At 53.3% G+C, this 22705-nt stretch overlaps 1 protein-coding gene across 2 annotated transcripts in view; it reads right to left on the reverse strand.

Moving 5' to 3' along the window:
- Positions 1 to 22705, reverse strand: part of SDK2 (sidekick cell adhesion molecule 2) — a 256823-nt gene that overhangs the window by 60813 nt on the left and 173305 nt on the right. For both annotated transcript variants that reach the window (XM_072781426.1, XM_072781425.1), the window contains exons 7-18: positions 21852 to 22042; positions 21614 to 21697; positions 19706 to 19900; positions 18353 to 18469; positions 16441 to 16608; positions 15370 to 15472; positions 9024 to 9200; positions 8523 to 8659; positions 7793 to 7940; positions 4073 to 4213; positions 2219 to 2400; positions 1547 to 1662 (exon numbers count right to left, since the gene is read on the reverse strand). In XM_072781426.1, the coding sequence (XP_072637527.1) occupies positions 1547 to 1662; positions 2219 to 2400; positions 4073 to 4213; positions 7793 to 7940; positions 8523 to 8659; positions 9024 to 9200; positions 15370 to 15472; positions 16441 to 16608; positions 18353 to 18469; positions 19706 to 19900; positions 21614 to 21697; positions 21852 to 22042 (1759 nt within the window). The remainder of the gene's footprint in view (positions 1 to 1546; positions 1663 to 2218; positions 2401 to 4072; positions 4214 to 7792; positions 7941 to 8522; positions 8660 to 9023; positions 9201 to 15369; positions 15473 to 16440; positions 16609 to 18352; positions 18470 to 19705; positions 19901 to 21613; positions 21698 to 21851; positions 22043 to 22705) is intronic.

Below are 22705 nucleotides of genomic sequence, written 5' to 3' on the forward strand. Positions count from 1 at the left end.
GCCACCCACCTCCTTGCAGGGATAAGGGCTAAGGCCGCCGGTCCTAGAAATCATCTTGCGTGTCCCGTGCATGCAAACACGGAACAGAGGGAGCCCGGGAGCCTTCTGGAAGTGGCCGCGGTCACCATGAGGTCACCAGATGCCTGGGCTCAACACCAGAGCCTATAGTGTTTCTCCTTCAAGGCCTGCTTCCCCGGGGCACCCCGCTCAAATGCACGCCCCCACCTCTAGGAGGGAGCCTAGGGCATCCTCCCACCCGCCCCATGCGCTGTGCACTCAGTCTTCCCTTCTCCCGGGGGGAGGCTGGTATGGTGCTCCCCGCGGGCCAGAGCAGGGATCCCAGCTCCAGAGCGAGGTCTGGGTTCCAGGAGGGGATGGTTGAGAAGTCCTGACTCGGGGGCACAGTTACCATCGCAGCAGATTTACGGCCGCTGCTACCGCTATTGAACAACTCCTACCATTACTGCTCTGACTAGTCGTCACGGGCTGAGCTGCTTCCCCCCATCCACCCCTCAAATTCACACGCTGGAGTCCTAACCCCCAGGGCCTCAGGACATGACTGCATTTGGAGAGAAGGTCTCTAAAGAGGCAGTGGAGTTAAAAGGAGGTCAGTAAGGGGGGCCTTTGTCCAGCAGGACTGGGGTCCTTACAAGAAGAGATGGGGACGCACGCCGGGGGAGAGACCACACGTGGACGCAGGGAGAAGGGCAGCTGTGGCCCTAAGGACGGCGACCTAGTGGGCCCTGCCCACACCCTGATCTCTGACTTCCAGCCCCGGAACTGGGAGGAAATCCGTTTTTGATGTTTGAGCCCCCCGCACGGCGGCACCTGGTTCGGGCAGCCCGATGGGACGAGCGCATTCCTCCTATCGCTTGCAGAGCCCTTGTGTGTGTGTCACCAGGCTCGACGGATCACAAACACTCTCTCATTTAATCCTCACGCAGCGCCAAGGAGTAGGTGTTGTTATCATCCTCACAAATGAGGGAGTGGGAGTTTATTTGGGTTTTCCAGCCGCTCGAACAGCACAGATAGGACGGCTTAATAAACATGGATCGAAGGAGGGAGGCTCAGACTGATCGTAGGACTCGTCCAGGGAGCCAGCAAGAGGCAGAGCCAGAGCCAGGATCTTAACCCACATCTGTCAGGGTCCCAGTCCCATGCCCTTCACCACACTCCCTGGGGGGGGGGGTCAAGAGCAGCCCAAGGACGTGTGTCCCAGCGGGATGCCTGTTAGAGCCACAGCTTGTCAGTAAGAAGAGGATTCTGGATTTTTCTGAGGCCGCAGCTATGCCCAGCTGCTCCTGAGCTTGAAAGAAATCTGGTTTTGCTTATAGCCCAGCCTCACCGAGAAAGCTCCTCTGCACTGGGTCACAGACGGGGAGGTGGCCAGACCCCCCACAGCCTCAGAGGGAGCCTGCATGCCCTCCACCTTGACTCCAGAAGCACAGGGGGTCCCTCACCTTGCCCCCTGCAACCTCCTCAGCCTGCGGTCTCCCTCGTAGAATCCCCAGGCTTCCTCTTGGGGGTGGGGAGGGGCCCCACGTACCTTGTAGCCTTGGTTGATGCCATTGATGAACTGGGGGCTGGGGGCATTCCAGGTGAAGCGGATGGTCGTGGAGTTGGTGGCTTCCGCGTGCACATTGCCAGGAGGGACGGTGGGGACTAGGGGAGGGCAGCGGGTTGGGGGTGCGGTGGGATGGGGTGAGGATACAGGAGGCAGAGTCAGTCTTGCACACTTTAGTAGAGAAAACACAGGGATGGGGTCTACAGACTCTGCTTTGCCCCCCCCTTCCCTCCCCCTCCCCCTGCTTTGTGGACTTGAGGCACCTCTTTCTCTCCATTAGTCTGGCTTCAATAGAACTCGCCTGACCCATTTCGCAGGGGACCAGTAAACGGAAGCGATGGATGTGAAAGCGCTTGTGGGAGGCTGGTACGGACACACTGGACTCGAGCCGTTTCGTGATCCAGTTAACGTGGACAACACAGAAGGTCCCCGCACCTGAAGCGTCTGCCTTCAGCATGCTCACCCCCAACAACTCTTCTGCCCCCGAGCACCCTCCCGCTCCCACGGGGTAGCCAGGCCCCGGCCGGCAACAGCTCAGGACTGGATGGACCGGGTGCCGTGGCCAAGGCAGGACGGGACAGGTACAGGAGCCACAGGTGCGGGCCTGGGAGAGCGAGAAGCACCAGCTCCTCCCCGGTCACGATCCCCACCCACCTCCCTGCAGCGTCCACTCGGTGACTTTGCTGCTGTAGACACCCAGCCCGGCGCTATTGTAGGCGGCCACCTCGATCTCGTAGTTGGTCCAGATGATGAGGTCCTCCAGCAGCAGGTTGTTGACGTCCGCATCCGTGATGTTCTTAAACTGGTACCCGACGGGCAGCCCGGCCAGGCAGTACCTGCGGGGAGAAAGGCGGGGTGCAGTGCATCGGAGTCAGCCCGCTGGGCGTGAGCCCAGGAACCATGGGTGGTGGCGCACGTGCTCCATCCCCACGCCGTCCGATGTGGTGGCTGCTGTGCGCGTGGCTGCTGAGCACATGAAATGTGGTTAGTGCAGCTGGTAACTCGTACTTTTATTTATTTTAGATGAGATAACCACAGGGGACCAGCGGCTATCTCCCCGGATGGCACGGGCCTAGTGGATGTGTCTGTTCTTTCTGATGGGGGAGGACAGTGGACAGAGAACTAACCACGGACACGAAGGGTTTCTGGGAAGATCACATTGGCCTCACCTTGGAGAGGTCACCGATGGAGAGCTATATCCCACTTTTGACCTAAGTCACTCACTTAGGTGGAGAGAAAAACCTTGAGCTACCAACGGTACCAATTTCTAGCTTCCACCACAAAAAGAACCCATGGTAATCCAGAAGTGGGATCTCGACGGACAAAATCTGGGGGGGATGGATGACTTACAGGAGAACCACGGTATACAGGGTATTGGGAAATCAGAGGCCTCAGATTATTGTGTTGCAATACCCCATAGCAGTGGTTCTCAGAGGCCTACCCCGCATCAGGAACACCTGGAGGGTGCGTTGAAACATGGGTTGGGGGGCCACCCCAAAGTTTCCCATTCAGTAGGTCAGGGGTAGGATCTGTGAATCCGCATTTGAATTGATGCCACTGCAGATCCAGGGGCCACCCTCTGAGAACCACCGTGCCTTAGGGCTCACCAAAAACCCACAACAAAATGAGCTGTTCATGGAGCAGGCAAACCGACAATCACTTCCTCCAGACCTGGGGTGTTCCAGAGCCCCACCCGTGTGGACACAGGACAGGAAAGAGATGTGCATTCCGCAGCCAACCGGGATTCAGAGCATTGGAGGATGCTCAGCAACTTCGACTCTATGCTGATTTGAATTCACGACACCAAATTGGTAGCACTTAAAAACTCAGTTTGAGGTTACCGGTGAAGGAAGTATCCTCGGTCAAGTGTAGACATCACAGTCTCTATAGCTGGGCTTCGTTTTGCAGTCAGGACCAAAGAAAGGACGTCTACTGTTTGACTAGTTCTGGGCCGAGTAGTTGGCCTCAGATGGAATATTCTTGGGTTCCCCGGTGCTCGGCCTCTCGGATAGTTAAACCCATCTCCCTGTGTCCTATCCTGTGTAGCCCCAGCATGTGGCATCCGTACAGCCTCCAGGACATTACACTGTACCCTCCTCTCTCAAGCATTCCCGTTGGTTTCTAAGGCTCTGCCTTCTGGAAGTTCCTCTGTATGTCTAACCTAAGTCCTTCCTACCATAGCAAAGTCATTTCTTGTTGCCTGGTCCTTGTTATTTATTTATTTTTAAATATTTTATTTATTTATTCATGAAAGACACACAGAGAGAGGCAGAGACACAGGCAGAGGGAGAAGCAGGCTCCACGCAGGGAGCCTGACGTGGGACTCCATCCTGAGGCTCCAGGATCATGCCCTGGGCCAAAGGCAGACGCTCAACCACTGAGCCACCCAGGCATCCCAACCTGGTCCTTGTTAGACGGAGAAGGACCTGCCATGACTTTGCTGATCCACTCTCTACCCTCCCCTTGGGTCTGGGCTGTACCTCCTTTCTCCCGGGGGTGGACGCCTACCTGATGATGTAGCCCTTGAGAAGGCCATTCTGGTGGCTCTCCGGAGGTGGCTGCCACTGGATCATGATGGACTGATTGGTCCGGCCGCTGGCGATGACGTTCTGTGGAGGGGCTGTGGGGGGCTCCTCGGGGAGGGAGACCCTGGATATGAAAACACCAAGAGTGGGTGGGCCTTTCTGCTTTTAGTCTCGAGGGCAAATACAGGAGTTCGGTCTACGAGGAGGCTGCTCCGTCTGCACAATTGCTGTGTGCCTTTGGGCAAGTCGCTTAACCTCTCTGAGCTTGTCCCTTTATCTTTTAAAGGAGTATAATAAAGCTCCACTTGCCTGCTTTCTGACTGGTTGAGGCTCAAATGACACCACGTATAGCTGAATCCTTTTAAAACACCATAAAGCACCAGATGTGTGTGGTGCCTGTGCAGCTGGGGGACGTGGGCCTCAGTCTCTTGTATGTCAAAGAAGCTGCTGTTGGGGCTGGTGACGTCATAAGCAATCAGGTATTTCAGAAGCAGGCGTGTTACATATTCACGTCCCACCTGCAGGCTGCTGGTGCACGTGACGAGGCTTCCTTTTCCGCCCAGCTGAGCCCCAGGCTGGAGCAGGGCAGGGTCAGGGGGGGCTGGGGGGGCACATGGGTGAGCCCGTCACCCGCTTCCAGAAGCGAGCGCCACTGCATTTTTCTCTGGCTTTGCCAGGGGATGCAGTGTTCCACCGCGGTGCATTGTTCCCATAACTGACTTGCATCCATTAAAAACGAAAGTTAATTATTTTTGATGGATGTCTTTCCCTTTCAGTTTATTTTTATGTTTTTGCTTTCTGACGGATGGCTTTCCAAAATGTACTGCACATTCCCATGTCTTTGTAAAGCCCGCGAGTGAGGGTGATTTAACCTTTTTCTTTGTGACTCAGGGCTATTAGTGTGAAGATGCATCAGGAAGATGAATCGGGGTTTGAGGAGAAGCCCAAAGACCTGGAGAAAGTGTAGGATGGCTTTTCCCTACACTTTGAGGCTTTCTGTCATGGGGATTTTGTTCCCTGCATCCCTCAAGGTCTACACTCGGCCTGGCACATAGTAGGTGTTCAATAAACAGTGAGCAAAAAAATCCTCTTGCAATTGGCCTCCCTGCTAGGATGTTACCTGCCACTTCTCTTTCCTGTTAGGGAGTCATGGCCCTGGTGGCAGAGGCCAGAAAGACTCCATCCAGCTCACTGCGTCTGTGGCAAAACCAAATGATGCGTGTAAGCCAGAGGTCTGCATACACACTTTAGAGAATCTAGGAGCCAAGTACATTCTTGATTCCTTTGTAAAAATATCAGTTGACCATATATGTGAGTAATTATTTCTGGGTTCTCTATCCTGTTCCATTGGTTTAAGTGTCTATTTTTATGCCAGTATCATGCTGTTTTGATTACTATAGCTTTCTAGTATAGTGTGAAATCAGGAAATGTGATGCCTTCAGCTCTGCTCTTTCTCAAGATTGCTTTGGCTCTTCAAGGTCTTTTGTGGCTCCATACATGTTTTAGGATTTTTTAAAAAAATTCTGTGAAAGGCACCATTGGAATTTTGATGGAGACTGCACTGAATTTACACACGGCTTCGGGTAATATGGACATTTTAACACGATTAATTCTTCTCAGTGGGGAAAGGAAAGTCTCTTCCATATGTGGTGTTGGGAAAACTGGACAGTCACATGCAGAGGAATGAAACTGGACCCCTATCTTTTACCACTCACAAAATTAACTCAAAATGGATTAAAGACTTAAACGTAGGACCCTAAGCCATAAAACTCCTAGAAGAAAACATAAGATAAAGCTCTTTGATACAGGTCTGGACAGTGAGTTCCTGGATACGACACTGAAAACACAAGCAACATGGGATCTCAGCAAACTCCTGCACAACATAAGAAGCAATCCATAAAATGAAAAGCCAACCCATGGAATGGGGGAAAACATCTGCAAACCCCATATCTGGTGAGGGATTAATATTCAAAATATATAAAGAACACATACAACCCAAGAGCAAAAAAAAAAAAAAAAAACCCACAAAAAACACAACCCAACTTAAAAATGGGCAGAAGATCTCCATTAGCAGTTTTCCCACTGACACACAAGCCAACAGAAATGTGAAAAAGTGCTCAACATCATTCATCACCAGGGAAATGCAAGTGAAAACCACAATGTGCTGTCACCTCACACCTGTTGGAACGGCCATCATCGAAAAGACAAGAGGTAACAGGTATTGGTGAGGATGTGGAGAGAAGGGAACTCTCAGGCACTTGGTTGGGGGGTGGGGATGCAAACTGGTGTCGCCACCATGGAAAACAGTATGGCAGTCCCACCAAAAGTTAAAAATAGAACTACCGTATGATCCAGCCCTCTCAGTTCTGAGTATTTACCCATCCAAAGGAAATGAAAATAGGATCTCATGCTCATTGCGGCATTAGTCACAGCAGCCAAGGCACAGAAGCACCCTAGGTCACCGCCCATGGATGAGTGGATTGGGAAGATGTGGTATATGTATATAGTGGAATATTATTCAGCCACGAGAAGAAGGAGATCCTGTCATTGGTGACATCATGGATAGACCTTGAGAGCCTGATGCTGAGATAAGGGAGACAGGAAAAGACAAGCACTGTCTGATTTCACTTATACGTGGAATCTTTAAAAAAGTTGAATTTAAGAGAACCGGAGAGGAGATTGGTGGTTGCCAAGGACTAGGGGGTGGAAGAAATGGGGAGATTCTGGTTGAAGGCACAAACTTCCAGTTACAAGATTCGTAAGTTCTGGGGATCTGGAGTATAGCATGGTGATTAGAGCTAATAACACTATATCCTATACTCCAAAGTCACTCAGAAAATAGATCTTAAATGTCCTCGCCGCAAAAAGGAAATGGTAATTTTGTGACGGGATGGAGGGGTTAGCCAACACGGTGGTGGTAATCCTACTGCACTATATAAGTATATCAGATCAACACACTGTCTGCCTTCAACTCACACCATATTATATGTCAGTTATATCTCAACAAATATGGAAAAAAAATAAAAAGAAACATAAAAAAGGAAAGAGCAGCATACAACCTAGGCGCCTGGGATTTGTGTTATTGTCATTCCGACCTCTCGCTCCATGGCTTCTTTCTCCCTAAAGGTGACCACTCATCCTACAGGGCTGAGGTGGCAAGAATCACCTCCCACTTAAGCGTGTATTCCCCGGTGATGTTTGAAAAGGGATGACCCGCTGTTTTTCACTTAATTTTCCTCATTTTGTAAAAGCTCCTTGAAAGCTTAATAGGACCTGGCATGGTGCAAGTCATTGGATACAGAGACCTGTGTGGGTCCCATGGCCCCCTTACACCTCACGTCCATGTGACAGTGATGATGCCCGTGCAGAGGTAGAGTCGAAGGAGGCAGGTCCTTGAACTTGCCAAGCTCCTGGTGAGAGGGACCACTCGCTCTGGTGGGTGCTTATCCCACACCAGGCACTGCTCACGGCACCTCCCCTGGGTCCCCTCCTTCCATCTTTGCAGCGTCCCTGTGAGGCAGGCCAGCTAATGCTACCCCATTCTACAGACATGGGCACGGAAGCCCAGGAGGCCAGGAAGGAGGCGGCGGCCAGGGTCTGCACACAGCCAGGCCCCACGCTGCCAGATGGGACTTGGCTACTGGGCCCTCCCTCCGAGGGGGTCGCCCACAACCTGCCCTGGAAGAACACGTGCTCCCCTCACCTCTCCGTGTCCTTGCTGAACTGTCCCTTCCCCACGTCGTTGACTGCACAAAGGCGGAACTGGTAGGAGCGTGCGGGCACCAAGCCCTTGACCATCACTGAGGTCGCCTCGGGATCCACACTGGCCAGGAGCACAGTCCAGGGGGCATCTATAGGGTCAGAGGGTGGAGACAGACATGGGAATCCTGGAAGGCCATGGGCGCCTTACACCCTTCCAGCAGGGGTCCAGCCCCATTTGGGCCAGCAGAGGAGTGCCTCCCAGTCTCAGTCCAGGAAAGGCTGGATGTCATTTTTACAGGTCCCCTTGGCCACATGTCCCAGGGGGTTGGAGGGTCCTGGGGAGGAAGCGAGGGCTCATGGGGGCTGAGATGCACATCTTTTCTATGTTTTTTTTTTTTTTTTCCCTCCTGAGGAGCACCAGGCACACTGTATTTAAAACATCATTCAAATGAGGCCTGCTAATTTTGGAGTTCACAGCTTGGGGCCTGGGAGGAGAAAAAGCAAGAGAATCGCCATGGCCTTGGAGGCTCTGGCCCGGGTCCTGCCCCTTGCACACACGATCTTGTGCGACTGTCAACCACCCGAGGAAGCTGATGCCCATGCTCCTTTTGCAGGGAAGCCGGGGCTTCCAGGAGGTTTGCTTGGAGGCACAGAACTGGGAAGTTGGGGAGCTGGAGCCTGGCCCTGGGGTTAACCCCCTGACTCCCCAAGGCTGCGGTGGGAGGGCTTACTGTTCTCTGACATCTCCAGGAGATAGCGGAGCAGGGGGCTGTTGCCGTCGAAGGGCTTGGCCCAGGTCAGGTTGATGGCCCGTCTCTCTGTGGTGCTGAGTGTCGCCACGGGGTGCTCAGGGGCGTGGGGCAGCTGCCTGGAGGAGACAGAAGCGCCACCTGTGAGGTCTGGAGTCAGGTGACACACAGGCACCTGGGGCTCACACTGAACTTCATGATACCTCGTGCCCAGCCATAAATTGGCCTTCAGGCCGTCGACCTGGAGGCTCTTCTCTCTGCCTCTGTAGTCCCCTGTGTCCAAGGCCAAACCCAGAGCCCCCCTGCTCTTGACAGAGGGCCTAACTGAGGTGGGGTGGTGGTGGGGGGAGGCCTGGAGGAGGCTTGGGTATGTTTTCAGAGGGGGATGGACCCAGGTCACACGTGGCCCGGTCATCTGCCAAAATGAGCCTTCCATTGCCACCTGCACCTCCGCTGCTGGGGGTCTGGGCAGGCTGCCCTCACCTGACGCGCAGGTGGGCACTGCGAGAGTCATTGCCTCCGGCTGACAGCACGCGGCAGGTGTAGGTGCCGATGTCCCCCGACCACGTCTGCGAGATGTGCAGGGAGCCGTTTTTGTCGAGACGGATGCGGGGGTTGCTCTCCATGCCCAGGGCAGTCCCATCCTTCTCCCAGACGTACCTGCGGGGAAGAAGCAGCAGTCAGGAAAGAGAGGTAGGGAAGTAGGGGGTGCTGCTGGGGTGCAGTCTGGGGCAGGTCTGGGGGGGAGCTCCGAAAGCAGCAGGGCGCTTCCCGAGAGACCCGGGGAGGGGGGGCGCCCAGGGCTGGTGCTAGGTGGGAGCACGGGGACGGCTGGGGGGGTGCCCCCGAGCAGCCTGCAGCTGTCCATCCCCGTCACAGGGTGCTCTGTCCAGCACATTAAGCCATTACACCTCCAGTTCAGGTCGAGGTCAGAGCCGTGTTGCTTTTGGCCAGAAGCCACTGCCAAGCAGCCAGCACAAAAGTGCCGGCAAAAGGTAATCTTCCGAAGAGGTTAAAAGATTACAGCTGGAGAAAGAATTAAAGTTTCCGCACAGACTACATTTTGGAATTAGTTTTATGAGGGGAATCATTAGATCAATGCATCACTGTGAAAAATGGACTTTAGTGTCCAAAAAATCACTTTAGCTTCGGTCAGTCAGTACAAAGGGACTTGAGAAATTACACACATGCCCGTGCCTGACAATAAGAAATATCTCCTCCGCAATGATTCTTGAGGAAATACAACTATTACTGTCATCAGCATAAGGTGCGGTGCCAGCTCTGGGGGGGCTGCCCTCCACCCCCCCCCCCCCCCCGGCAAGATTGGCCAGGGTGCCGGGAGCCAGGGCAGGGTGCGGGGCTGGGGACTGAGCGGCTTTGCACGCAACACGTCAGCTGCGGACAAGTGTGGCCTGGGCCACGAGGTGCGTGAACTACCTGTGATCGAGAATGTAAGGCTGCCAGGAGAACGAGCCTGTGATGTTTTTAAGCTAAGTTAAACAAAAAAATCAGAAAATTGCAACTACAAATAGGAAAAAAAAAAAAATACAGGGCAAGACAAGTGAAAAGCTTTCCCATCTCGGGGAACCACAAGTAACATCTGAGCATCTACCTTGCAGACTTTTCTCCCCTGCCCCAAGGGGCATGGTACCAGAATGCCACTGTGTTCTGGATTCAGATTCCCTGGTCAAATGCTGCCTGGCCCTTAACCAGCTTTATGTATTTAACCTCCCGGTGTCTTTGTTTCCTCATTTGTAATACGAGGAAAAATAATACCACCCACCTTCTAGGGTTGCTTATAAGGATGGTGTGGGTTGGTATAAAATGCTTCAGGTCGTAAGGGATCAATGGAAGTTAGTCATCATCATGTATTTCGACGCTTAGAGCACATGGAGGTAAACAATAGCTGGCTAGCCATCCGTCCATCCTGATTTTAAAGCTGCTTTTCCCATCCAACAAAGCATCATAAACTCTTTGTAACGTGACACTTCCACACCCTGGCCTTTAGCTGCTGCATGATGGTCCCCTCGATGTTGGGTGCCCAGTGTAGCTCCTTGTTTTCTGATATTATAGTTAATGCTGTGAGGAACATCCTTGCAGCAACATATTTTCATACATCCTAAATCACTTCCTCAAGGATAAATTTTCAGCGGTGAGATTGCTGAGTTAAATTTTAAGGCTTTTTATATACATTTACAAATTGTCAGAAGTAATCACCTTCAATTCATCTCCATAGCTAGAAAAGAATCATCCTTGCCAGCCTGGATGGCACGAGTAGAATTTTACTTAAAAGCAAATCTAGTCGCAGAGAGTAATTCCTGCTTAGGAAACAGTCTTCGCCTCGGGACGCGGTGTTTTAGGAAGGATGTATCACCACTTGTGGAGTGTCTGTGCCCAAGAAACTAAGCCCGAATCTAATCAGCCAGTTACTTGAATCTGCTTAGAAATAAAAGGGATAGAAGAACAAGTGTCCCACACCAAGAAAAAGTCACTGGCCAAACCTAGAATGTGGGGTCTTCTACAGTAGGTGTCAGCAAACTGTGGCCCCCTGCCTGTTTGTGTAAATAAAGTTTTCTTGGAACACAGACACGCCCATGTGTTTGCACACTGCTTGTGAGTGCAAGCACACTTGAAGAGCTGTGACAAAAGATACATAGCCCTCAAAGCCTAAGATATTTACTCTCTGTCCCTTTATAGAGAAACTTAGCTGGACCTCTGTCCTGCAGAACCTGGTTTCTCCAACCAATTAACTGCATGTGAACAAACAGATGGAAACAAAAAGGAGGGGGAGGGGACCATGTAGAATAAAGGAAACACACCAACCAAATGCAATGTGTGGACTTTGTTTGGGCCTGGAGTTAAACCAACCAACTTCTAAAACGTCACCTTCCAGACAATCAGGGATGCCGTGACATGGTATCAGCAGACATCAAGGGGCTATTCATTGTGTCACATGGGACAGGGACGTGGTTGTTATGTTTCAAGAAAAGTCCTTTTAAGTAAGAAATGCACACTGACCTATTTAGGGATGAAATTACACACTTGAGATTTGTTTTTAAAATACTTCAGTAAAAAAAAAAAGCATGTGTGTGTGTTGGGGGGATGGATAGGGGAAACCAGGTGAGCAAAATGCTGACAGTGACTGAGGCCAAGAGATGGGTACGGATCCAAAGATACAAATGTAGTGATCCAAAGGGGCACCTGCACCCCAATGTTCATAGTAGCAATGTCCACAATAGCCAAACTATGGAAAGAGCCCAGATGTCTGTCGACAAAGGATGGATAAAGAAAATATGGTATGTGTATATATATACACACATATATATATATATACATACATATAATGGAATATTACTCAGCCATCAAAAATGAAATCTTGCCATTTGCAGTGATGTGGATGGAACTATGGGGTATTATGCTAAGTGAAATAAGTCAATCAGAGAAGATAATTATATGATTTCACTCATATGTGAAATTTAGGAAACAAAACAGGAGCCTAGGGGAAAGGAGGGAAAAATAAAATAAGATGAAATCAAAGAGGGAGATAACCCATGAGAGACTCTTTTTTTTTTTTTTATGATAGTCACAGAGAGAGAGAGAGAGAGGCAGAGACATAGGCAGAGGGAGAAGCAGGCTCCATGCACCGGGAGCCCGATGTGGGATTCGATCCCGGGTCTCCAGGATCGCGCCCTGGGCCAAAGGCAGGCGCCAAACCGCTGCGCCACCCAGGGATCCCCGAGACTCTTAATCATAGGAAACAAACTGAGGGTTGCTGGAGGGGAGGGGGTAGGGGGAGCGGGTAACTGGGGTAACTGGGTGGTGAGCATTAAGGAGGGCATGTGATGTGATGAGTACTGGGTGTTATACACAACTGATGAATCACGGACCTCTACCTCTGAAACTAGGAATTCACTATATGTTATTTAATTAAATTTAAATAAAAAATAAAAATTAAAAAAAGGAAGATGGGTAAGTAAGGCTTGATGATCTGGGTCTCTCTACTCTGGGCTACGTTTGAAAATTTCCACAGTAGAAAGTAAAAAAAAAAAAAAAAAGAAAAAAAAAAAAAGAAACAACTCATGAGTCCATTTAACTCAGGGTAGAAATTTTCCAAAATCATCTGTAATTATATAGCTGGCTATTAAACAATTTTCATGAGCAATATTCAGGCCTTCTTTCAGCTTTAAATAATATTCAATAGTCCTCAGGAAATCAAAGAAGTGCAAAAATATTTAGTTACAAGGACATTCACCATGATGTTTCTTTTTTTTTTTTTTTAAAGTAGGCTCTACACCCAGCATGGAGCCCAACATGGAGCTTGAACCCATGACCCTGAGACAAGACCTAAGCTGAGATCAAGAATTGAACGCTCCACTGACTGAGCCACCCAGGCGCAATTTTTTTAGCAAAAAAAAAAAAAAAAAAAAAAAACAACAACTGAGATACAATCCAAATATCCAGCATTAGGGAATTGGTAACAGAAATTATGTTACATCAACACAATGGACGAGTGAATAATGAATAATCATATAATGGGGTTTATACAAAAATATTTATTGACAGGGGAAGAGATTCACAATGGGTTCTTAAGGGAAAACACAAAGAAACCATTTTCTAGGTTTTTTTTTAAATAAATGACACTCTAATATTATCTCTCATTGAGAGAAACAGATAAACCCACTTTTCTTCTTTCTCTCCCTTCCCATTTTTTGTGCACTTATCTGCGTTTTCTATATTTTCTTCCTAAAAAGGATGTCTATTAGCTGAATAATAATAAAAGCCAATGGAAATATTGATTAGGATTAATAGTGGCCACAAGTGGATTGCTCAGAGCGGGTCTAGATCTGGGCTCAGTACTAAACAGAAGTGTTTCTCCTAAGGCAGGTCTGGAAGCTTTCTGCACGGGCAACCTGCCTCTGCTCAGGCGTGACCCTTGGGTCCTGCTTGATTTTGAGGAGGGCACGGAATACAGAATTAAGTGGCCACCACGTTAGTCTGACTTGGTTGTTTTTTGGGTCCTTTCTAGCCTGTCTGGGTCAGGGAACACCTCCATTGTGTTCCCTAAAGCTCCAACAGGGTTTTCTTTCTTTTATTATTATTATTATTTTTAAATAAATTTATTTTTTATTGGTGTTCAATTTGCCAACATACAGAATAACACCCAGTGCTCATCCCATCAAGTGCCCCCCTCAGTGCCCGTCACCCAGTCACCCCTACCCCCCCACCTCCCTTTCCACCACCCCTAGTTCGTTTCTCAGATTTAGGAGTCTCTCATGTTCTGTCTCCCTTTCTCCAACAGGGTTTTCAACTCTGAGGAAGGGGTGGGAGATGTGGGGGTGCTTTGGTCCCCAACTGCCAATTTTGAGGCCTGACAGACCAATTCTGTGTTCTCTCCCCATCAAGAAAAGATTGCCCAAATGGGGAGTTCCATTTGAAGGTGAGGACCGCTCCAGTTAACTGAAATAGGGTTTTCCATGTGTGGCTCCCTGAGGATCCTTGGGAGGCGGGCCTATAGTCTATGGCAAGAAGCCCCTGAATGCCTTTGTTCATCAATAATTGTCTAGAGAGGGACGCCTGGGTAGCTCAGCGGTTGAGCGTCTGCTCTCAGCTCAGGGCATCATCCCGGAGACCTGGGACTGAGTCCCACATCGGGCTCTCTGCGTGGAGCCTGCTTCTCCCTCTGCCTGTGTCTCTGCCTCTCTCTCTGTCTGTCATGAATAAATAAATAAAATCTTAAAAAAAGAAAAAAGAATTGCTTAGAGAATGAATAAAATGTGCAAGTATTTTCCAAATTCTAGCCGGGTAATATTTTAATAAATAAAACACTAATTTATTTTAACGTGTTGCTGAATTAATATAAGCTTTTTATTATTATATAGCTTTTCAATTAATGGGTGCTAAAGTTATAGCTACCACTTATGTACGAGTCTGAGACCCACAGCGGGGTTCTATGGTGGTAGGAGGGTATGTGGGTTCTCTTGGAGAACATCTTTACAGTTGAGATATAAATATATAAAACAAAAATTTAATAGTCTCAGGAATAAGCATATTCTGGATCTTGTGTTGACAATATTTTAACTACATCTATGTGATTTCAAGGCTCACGTTTGCATTTATGCTGGAACCATATGATGACCATCCTAAAGGGTCAATGTTTAATGTCCAAGGAGGTGTTTCTCTGACTGGGGACCGGTAGTGGACTAACGGGTGTGGGTCTAAAGAGAACGGGTGTGGGTCTAAAAGTCTAGTATTCCTTATGCCAACCTTGGCTTCCGTGGGGGTGGTTGGGACCCTTCCGTGTGGTGGTATGGACTGTCATATGCCTAGTGGCCACCAGATGGTGCCCCAGGATGCAGCTGCCTCCAGCCCTGTAGGGGCCCAGCCTCCCAAGTGGCACCAGCGCCCGGCCCCTTCCAGCCTCGATGCCAGTTGCTTTGGCAGTTGACACTGGCCATAAAATACAGAAGCAACATGGAGGGAATATCTGTCTCTAAGGAAGCAGTTACATTTTGTACTCAGCATCCCAAAGCTCAAAAGAGAGCCCTGAAGGGGCAGTTTTCTGCGGAAGCCTTTCCTGGGGCCCTCAGCCCAAGCCTGGGAGGAGTTCTGGCCTCTACACCCTTCTCGGGTGCTGCTGCCCTGGGCTGCCCTGATACAGTCCAATTGTGTTCACGCTGGCTCAGCCCCACACTAGCTCTACTGGTGGTCCCCACAAGGCCCGTGGCTTGGCCCCACAGCGACACTTACCTCCTTGGTGTCAACACCTGCCCAGCTATCCCTAGAGCTGCCCTCCCCTTTTGCCTCCTTGGGGCCACAGCAGAGGGAGTACCTGACGGTCACTCGGGGGTCGTGGGTCACTCCGCACACCATGGAGGCCTGGGTACCCTTGATGACACTCTGGTCCTGGGGAGGCTTGGTGATGCGGGTCCGGGCTGCAAGGCAGCAGGGAGACAGGGTGAGAGAAGGGGAGTAGATCCAGACGAACAGGTGAGATGCAGGTGCATGGGAAAGGCATCTTCAGGTGAAGCGGGCCTGTGCTGCTGAATTCTAGGGGCAGGTGGAGGCAGACCCTGCAGGTGGCCAGGCCTACCACGGTGGGCATCCCAGAATGCTAACAAGAACAGTGTGCCTCCGTGGTACCTGAATTCCTGGAAGCCACGTTCATTGCGGGGGCTCATTTAATCCTGCCCCCAGAAACCCAGGTGGGAGATGAAGAAATGGAAATGTGAGGATGATCAGCACATTAGTGGTCCAGCCAGGGTAAAAATAGGATCATCTGATTCCCGGTCTGCTGCATCGCATGCCCGGTCATCGGGGCTCAGCCTCCACGGGGGGCCCACAGGCATGTCTGTCTTGGGTGTGGATCCCAAGTGGTGCCATCTGACGATGCAAGGGGGCTTGAGAAGTTTCCTTAAAGCAGGGCTCAGCAGCACCCTACAGTCCAGGGTCAAGTCTGGCTGGCAGCCTGCTTGGGTAAATACACTTGCAATGGAACAGAGCTGGACCCTGTGGGCTGAAGTATTATCTAGGGCTGCTTTCTTGATGAAAGGGGAGTTGGGACAGAGGCTGTCTAGCCCACAAAGCCTAAAATAGTTCCTACCTGGCCCTTCACAGAACAAGTTTGTTGACTTCTGCCCTGGAGTGTATGAAGACGGCTGCCCAGCGCCTCTCTGTTCTCTCTACTTGGCCAAGCACGGCCAGAGGCCTCACTCAGGCGGCACCGTCTGCAGAAGCCTGGCCTTCCGGGGCAACCCCCCCCCCCCCCCCGCTCCGGGTTAATTTGTCCCCCGTCCTTCTTACAAAAAGCACCCCGGTGAGACAGCCCTGTGGATGAGGAGGTGCTGGCTCAGCACACACTCAATGCACCGACCTGGAAAGTGTTCCCACTCTGCACACTCACCCCACACGACCAGGTCAGCCGAGGCTTCGTCGACCCCCCGAGAGTTGGTGGCCAAGCAGGTGTAGGTCCCAGCGTCGGAGATGTGCGTGGGGCTGATGAGCAGGCTGCCGGACTCCAGCAGCGTGAAGCGAGGCAGCTGCACAGAGCCGCTGGCCAAGATGCGTTCCCCTGGGGGCGACACGAGGTGGGCTCGGGGTGGGCTGGGGCTGCAGCACGCAGCCCTTGGCCCTCTGAGACCGCACGTCTCCTGCTCCCTGGCAGCTCTGGGCAGGTGCTGTTCAGGCGGGTTCCCCCAGCTTTAGAAATGCTGGGAGGGCCCTGGTGGTGGCGGGGGCGGGGGGCAGGGCCGGGGTCAGGGCTGAGGCCCAGATAGGCTTCCGACATGGTGACAGGCACAAGGGCACTCGGTCACAGAGCCCGGGTCTCCTGGCGTCTCTCCACCCACCGCGCTGTCTGCCCTTCACCAGAGAAGGCCAGGGACTGTCTCCTGATGCAGCCAGGCACAGCTCTTGGAGACAGCTGGCACCCGGGCCGGGGGGAGGGGGCAGACGGCTCTGACAAGGTGGTGACGGGCATCCTGCGGCAAGATGCTTCTGGAGAGTCACCTTCAGGAGAGCAGGAGAAAGTGAGGGGTGGGGGCAGCAAGGAGTGGGGGCAGAGCGGGGCCTGGGAGGGGGTCCTGGGGCCTGGCGGTGACGGGCCCTGTGCAGGAGCCTGAGAGGGCAGCTTTGGGTGATTACATCTATTTTATTTTACTTTTAAGATTTTGTTTATTTATTTGAGAGGGGGAGGGAGAGCACAGAGAGAGAGAGACTCCCAGCTGAGCAGGGATCCCGATGATGCGGGACTCGATCCCAGGTCCCCAGGATCATGCCCTGAGCTGAAGGCAGATGCCCAACCGCCTGAGCCCCCGGCGCCCCGATTATATCTATCTTAAAGAAAATCCCACCTGTCTGTACAGAGGAGCAACCTCACGGGCAAGTCTGTGGGTGTATCTCTCTACACACGTGTGTAGGAATATTGAACTAATGAGCGTGGCAGGTGAGGGTGTCTGCGTCCACACACGTGCCCGTCTGTGCTTACACTCATTTCCCAAATACTCATGGAGCAACTACCATGTGTCAGACCCCATCCTGGGCCCTACAGAGTCGGCAGCGGGCAAAGCTGAACACCCCTGACTTGGGGTGTCAGGCAATAGGCAGAATGAGTAGGCAGGTTATCCGTTAGAAGGTGGAGAAATAAAGCCACGGGGGGCGGTGGGGGAGGCGGGTCATGGGGAGGCCTACGGGGCGTGGGCAAGTGAGTCCTGCCGAGAAGCTTCCGTGTAGCAGATGTGGAGGTGAGAGGGAGCGACCACGCGTGTGTACATGGGGAGAGTTGGGAAGGCGAGTTTCCGAAATGGGGGTGGAAGGGGCACACGGGGCGGGGGCGGCGGCGGATACCGCTTGAGCTCTGCTGGTGCAGGGGTCTGGAGCCTTCCATGCTGCCCGGGAGGGAGGGCCCACCGTGTGCACTCATGACTGCCACCACAATATGACCATCACACAGCCGTCATTCGCTGGGCATCATGCTCTTCCCATGCATGCCCCTGTTTCGCCCTCGTGCCAGCCCGAGGTGCGTGTAACTACTGTCCTCAGTTTACATATGGGGACCCTGAGGCTCGGAGTGAGTAAATAATTCACCCGAGGTCCCAGGTCTCCGAAGATGCAGAGCTGGGCCTTGAGCCCAGCAGGGCGGCATGTGGGACATACTGTGGGGTGAGAGATGCCCTCCTGGGGTGTGCAGTTCACGACCTTCACCACCGTACATAGGGAACCCAACCCAGCTGGCTCCAGAATGGAGATCTGAGGACTGCCCTCAATGGTCACATGGCCACACCCTCTAAGACCTCCAAGAGATCAGTCCCATCTACCTTTCTGCCAAGTGATGGCCGGCCGGGGCGCCCCCGAAGTCTCGCAAGCCAGTACCACCGACATGCCGTCGATCACTGTGCTGTCCAAGGGGCCTCTGGTGATGTTGGGGGCGATGCCTACAAAAGGAGACAGTGGAGCCTCTTAGCTACACCCTGGAGGAGCTCCCACAGCCAGAGGGCCAAGTCCTCGTCCTGCCCCTGCCACTCTGGCTGCTGTGGGTCCCACCGCAGAGAAGGATGCAGGTGTCCTAGGGGGATCCCGGCACTGGGGAAAAGCCCAGAAGGCCCTCGGGGGCTCCCTGTACCACCTGCTCTGTGGAAGGACCCAGGCTTGATTCTTAGACCTCCATTTTTGGGGAAACTGAGGATCTCTGGGGGCAGCCCACCCTCCAAGACGAGATGAATGGGGTCCATCCTTCACTGAACATGACATCGAGGCTCTGATTTCTTAAAAGAAAAGGTGGTTGAGGCCAACAGAGGAACATGAGCTGCTTTGCACGAGCCTTGGGCCTGGAGTCCACAGCCTGGCTGAGCTGGTACAGCCTTCTTGCTTCCGGCCTGCCTTCCCGAGCCCTGCCCTCAGGGAACCGTCTGGTCAGAGCTCGTGGGAGCAGAGCTCAGGAAGGGACCGGCTTGGGCACCGGCTTCACCTGCACTCATCCCAGCAAGAGGCAGCCTTTCTGCCCCGACTGCCCCTCTGGGCAAACCCAGCTCACCCTCTGCTCCTTGGCTGCCCTGTCTGGGGACTTCTGCGGGTCTGGGTGATGAGCCCGGAGCAGCTCAAGGAGGCCCATGACCATCTGTCCTTTTGCTGCCAAGACGAGGGAGCCCAGTGGCACTTTGCACGCGCACAGAGCTCTGCCCTCTACGATGTGACCACTCATGTAGCATTTCGCGCTAATGCAACTCCATTAAGAGGGCAGGAGAGCTGTCAAAACCCCCAGAAGAGACTCCAAGAGGGCAAAAGGTTTAAAGTGGGGACTGAGATTAAAGCTCTGGCTCCCTCTGGAGAAGGCAGCAAGCCTGCTCAGCTGGGACGGGGCGGCTTCAGCCTTGCCCGGGAAGCCAGGGGCAGCTGTGATGCCAGGGCGGGGCCTGTGGGTTCACAGCTGCTTCTCCCAGAGCCAGCGAACCCATCCTGGGCTCGGGGCTCCGGAGCACCAGACCCGGGCTGGGAAGGCAGTGGGCGTAACTGGCTGGAGCCACCCCGGCAGCGGAGGGGACGGACGGTCTTCTGGAATCTCATCCCTGCAAAATGCCCCTGCATCTTTTCTCAGGAGGCTGCTGGCTTGGAGGAAGGCTGCGTCCTGGGCGGGACGGGCTCTGGGCCAGAGCGGGGAAGACGCAACTTACTGGTGACGGCCAGGTAGGTGGAGGTCTGCACCTCGCCGGCCGCATTGCGGGCGAAGCACTGGAACATGCCCGTGTCATCGGGCACCAGCCCGCTGATCTGCAGGCCCCCGTCGCCACGCTGCCGGAAGCGGTTCAGCCTCTCCACCTCCACCACGGCCGCGTCCTTGTACCAGGTGATGGAGGGCGGTGGCACACCTGGGGTTGACACGGGCCCACAGTCAGCCCACCTCCAGGCTCCCTCCGTCCCACCTCTGAGGGGTGATCAGGCAGAGGCTGGGCCTGGGAGTCTGTGAAGGGTGTGTGCGGGGGTTCCCTGTGTGTCTTGGTTTCTAGAACCTTCTCAGAGGTGCCACTGGTGGTCTCGGAAGAGGTGAAAGATGTTCTCAGAGTGGCATTTCTCAAGTTCTTACGATAGCAGGGGTTCCAAGTTTAGCTTGGAAATGCTAGATTGGACAACTGAAATTTTTTTAGGACAGTCATTGAATTTAGGAGAGCCTGTGGTGTGTTCTGGGAACCTCCAACTGGGGGCTGGTTTCCCAAACTCACATGACCACAGAGTCCCGTGTCAAGGGGCATGCAGAGGGGGCTAGCAGTCCTTGGATGGCCTCTGGAAGCCCCTTCCTACCTCGTCTGGAGAGAGAGGTGAACGGGGGGTCCCTATCTCTCAGCCTTGCCCAAGCCCTGCACCCCTGGCCTTGCATGGTCTTCCCACAGGTACCCCCAACCTACCCCCCTGTCCCCGGGTCTCTGCTCAAATGTGACTTCCCCAGAGGAGCTCCCACACTCCATTCAAAAGAGCACCCCATCGCTCCTAGCCCCCCAAGCCCGCCGGCTTCTTTCTCTTTCCCAGCACTTCTCCTCCCTGACATCCTAGGATGCTGGATTTCACCCGTTCCACGGGGCACGCTCTTTCACGTGGTAACATCTCTGCGATCAGGACGTGTCTTACTACCGAAAGCGTGTCATAATTTCACCGACAGTCTTTTTTCTTTCTTGGTGGCACATAAAATAATGGGGACTCTCACAACCCCTGGCATTTTCCATGAAATGAAATGAGGTATTTTTATTTGTTTATTGGTGGGTCTGCCTTCCTCTTAAAAAAATACGTTTTGGAACAGCAAGGATTTGGCCGTTTGGTTCAGCCCGCATCTCCCTAGCCCGAGAGCAGCATCGGCACGTTGGTAAACCCTCCAAAAACGTCCATTGGGTGAACGACTGGATCTTTGCCTCCCCCTTGTGTGTTCTCCGAAGGGGGGTCCTGACTCGCCCCTTCCACTGTGACTCTCCTCCTGCCCGAGCTACGTCCTGGCTCTTTGCTCACAATCAGACCTCGGGCCATAGCGCACGTTCTCTTCCTCCCATCTGATCAACCCCAGGCTTCACTCTGGTTTCGGGCTAGAGCTCTGCTGGGCCAGAAAGAGGGAGGTTGGGGGTGGGGAAAGAAGAAATTCCCCAGGATCTCTGACAAGGGGGGTTAAGTAGAGAGAGTAGGGGAGAAAATGGAGCAAAATGTCCCAGAAACCAGGTGGAGCTCATGAGACCCATCTCCGGAGAGAGGCACCCAAGTTCCAGCAGTTCTGACATTACGGTAATTTGGCATCGTCTACGACTCTCCAATTATGGGCCATTTCAGTCTGTCACCTATCCTGAAATTACGGTAATTTGGATTCATTTGTCACCCCCAAGTTATGGTGACGTGGGTCGATTTCAAGTCCTGAGATTATGGTAATTTGGCCTGTTTGTTTCCTGGGGTGTCTTCCCACAGCCAGACAGGATCCCTGCTCGGTGATGCTGCCCGGAGGAGGGAGTGGAATTTAGAAGAGTTTGTGACAGGGACAGGCAGGGGCTGAAGGTCTGGGGAGGGCGGTGGCGGGGTCCTTGTTCCCCTCTGACCACGCTGCTGGTTACCTTTGGCCCGACAGGGAATGTCCACCACTTTCTCCATCTCCGCCGTGATGTGTCTCTCAGGCTCCTTGACAAACTGAGGCGGTTCTGCAGGAGGAAGGACCAGGGGAGGGGCTCAGAGCCATGCTCCTTTTGAGACAGCCACTGCTCAGGTCACCCTTCAGAAGGCTCTGGCCATATTGCCCTCAGCCCTGGAGGGTCGGGGGGGGGGGGGGACCCCGGCAGCCCTGCCCCATCTCACCCAGCACAGACAAGTAGGCTCCACGGACGACCGAGGGGACGCTGCTGCTGCGCAGGACAGCCTCGCACTCGTAGTAGCCAGCGTCGCTGCCCGTGGGGCTGGGGATGGTCAGCCGGCGGTTGTAGTCGCTGATGCCGGCCGACAGCGGCACCCCGTCTTTCTTCCAAATGATGTACAGCTTGATCAGGGGCCTGGAGGGCGTGAGGGAGGCAGGATCTCAGCCCCAGGGACCCCGAGAGGCCCGAGGGCCAGGGCTGGGCGGGGGGGGGGGGGTGGGAGTGCAGGCCCAGGGCCCCAGCCCCCACCACTTCTCAGTTTCCTTGTCTACGAAACGGGACATGTGTGCCTCCCGGGGGGTTGTGGGGACGGTGGATGCTCTAGCTCAGGGGAGCACCTGGAGCACAGCCCGGCACTGACTGGGTGCATGGGGCTCCCGTCGGAACCGGAGGCCCCAGAGCTGGGTGTCTCACTCTTCTGTGCCCTGGGGCGGCCCCACATCCGAACTGGAGCCAGCGGGCAGGACAGGGACAGAGACCGGGCGACAGGACGAGGAGGAGCAGGAGAGAAATACCCAGGGTTTGGAGAGGGCGAGGCAGGCAGAAGGACATACCTACCCCCGACTTCGCCAGACGGTGAGTTGGGCACCCCATCCCCAACCCTGGCACTCAAGATCCGCCCCCAGATTGGCCTTGGCCTGCTCTCCCGGTTAGCGCCTGGCGGATCCCGGGGGGGGGGGGGGGGGGGTCTGTGCTAACTTACAGGGGGTCCCATGGAAAGGGTCCCGTGGTCAAGGAAGTGTGGGCAACACTGGCTCCTGTGATGTGAGGCAGGTTCTCGGCTGCGGGTCGTCTCTG

This window comes from Canis lupus, chromosome 16 (genome assembly GCF_048164855.1).
Source record: "Canis lupus baileyi chromosome 16, mCanLup2.hap1, whole genome shotgun sequence".
NCBI classification, from domain to species: Eukaryota; Metazoa; Chordata; class Mammalia; order Carnivora; family Canidae; genus Canis; species Canis lupus.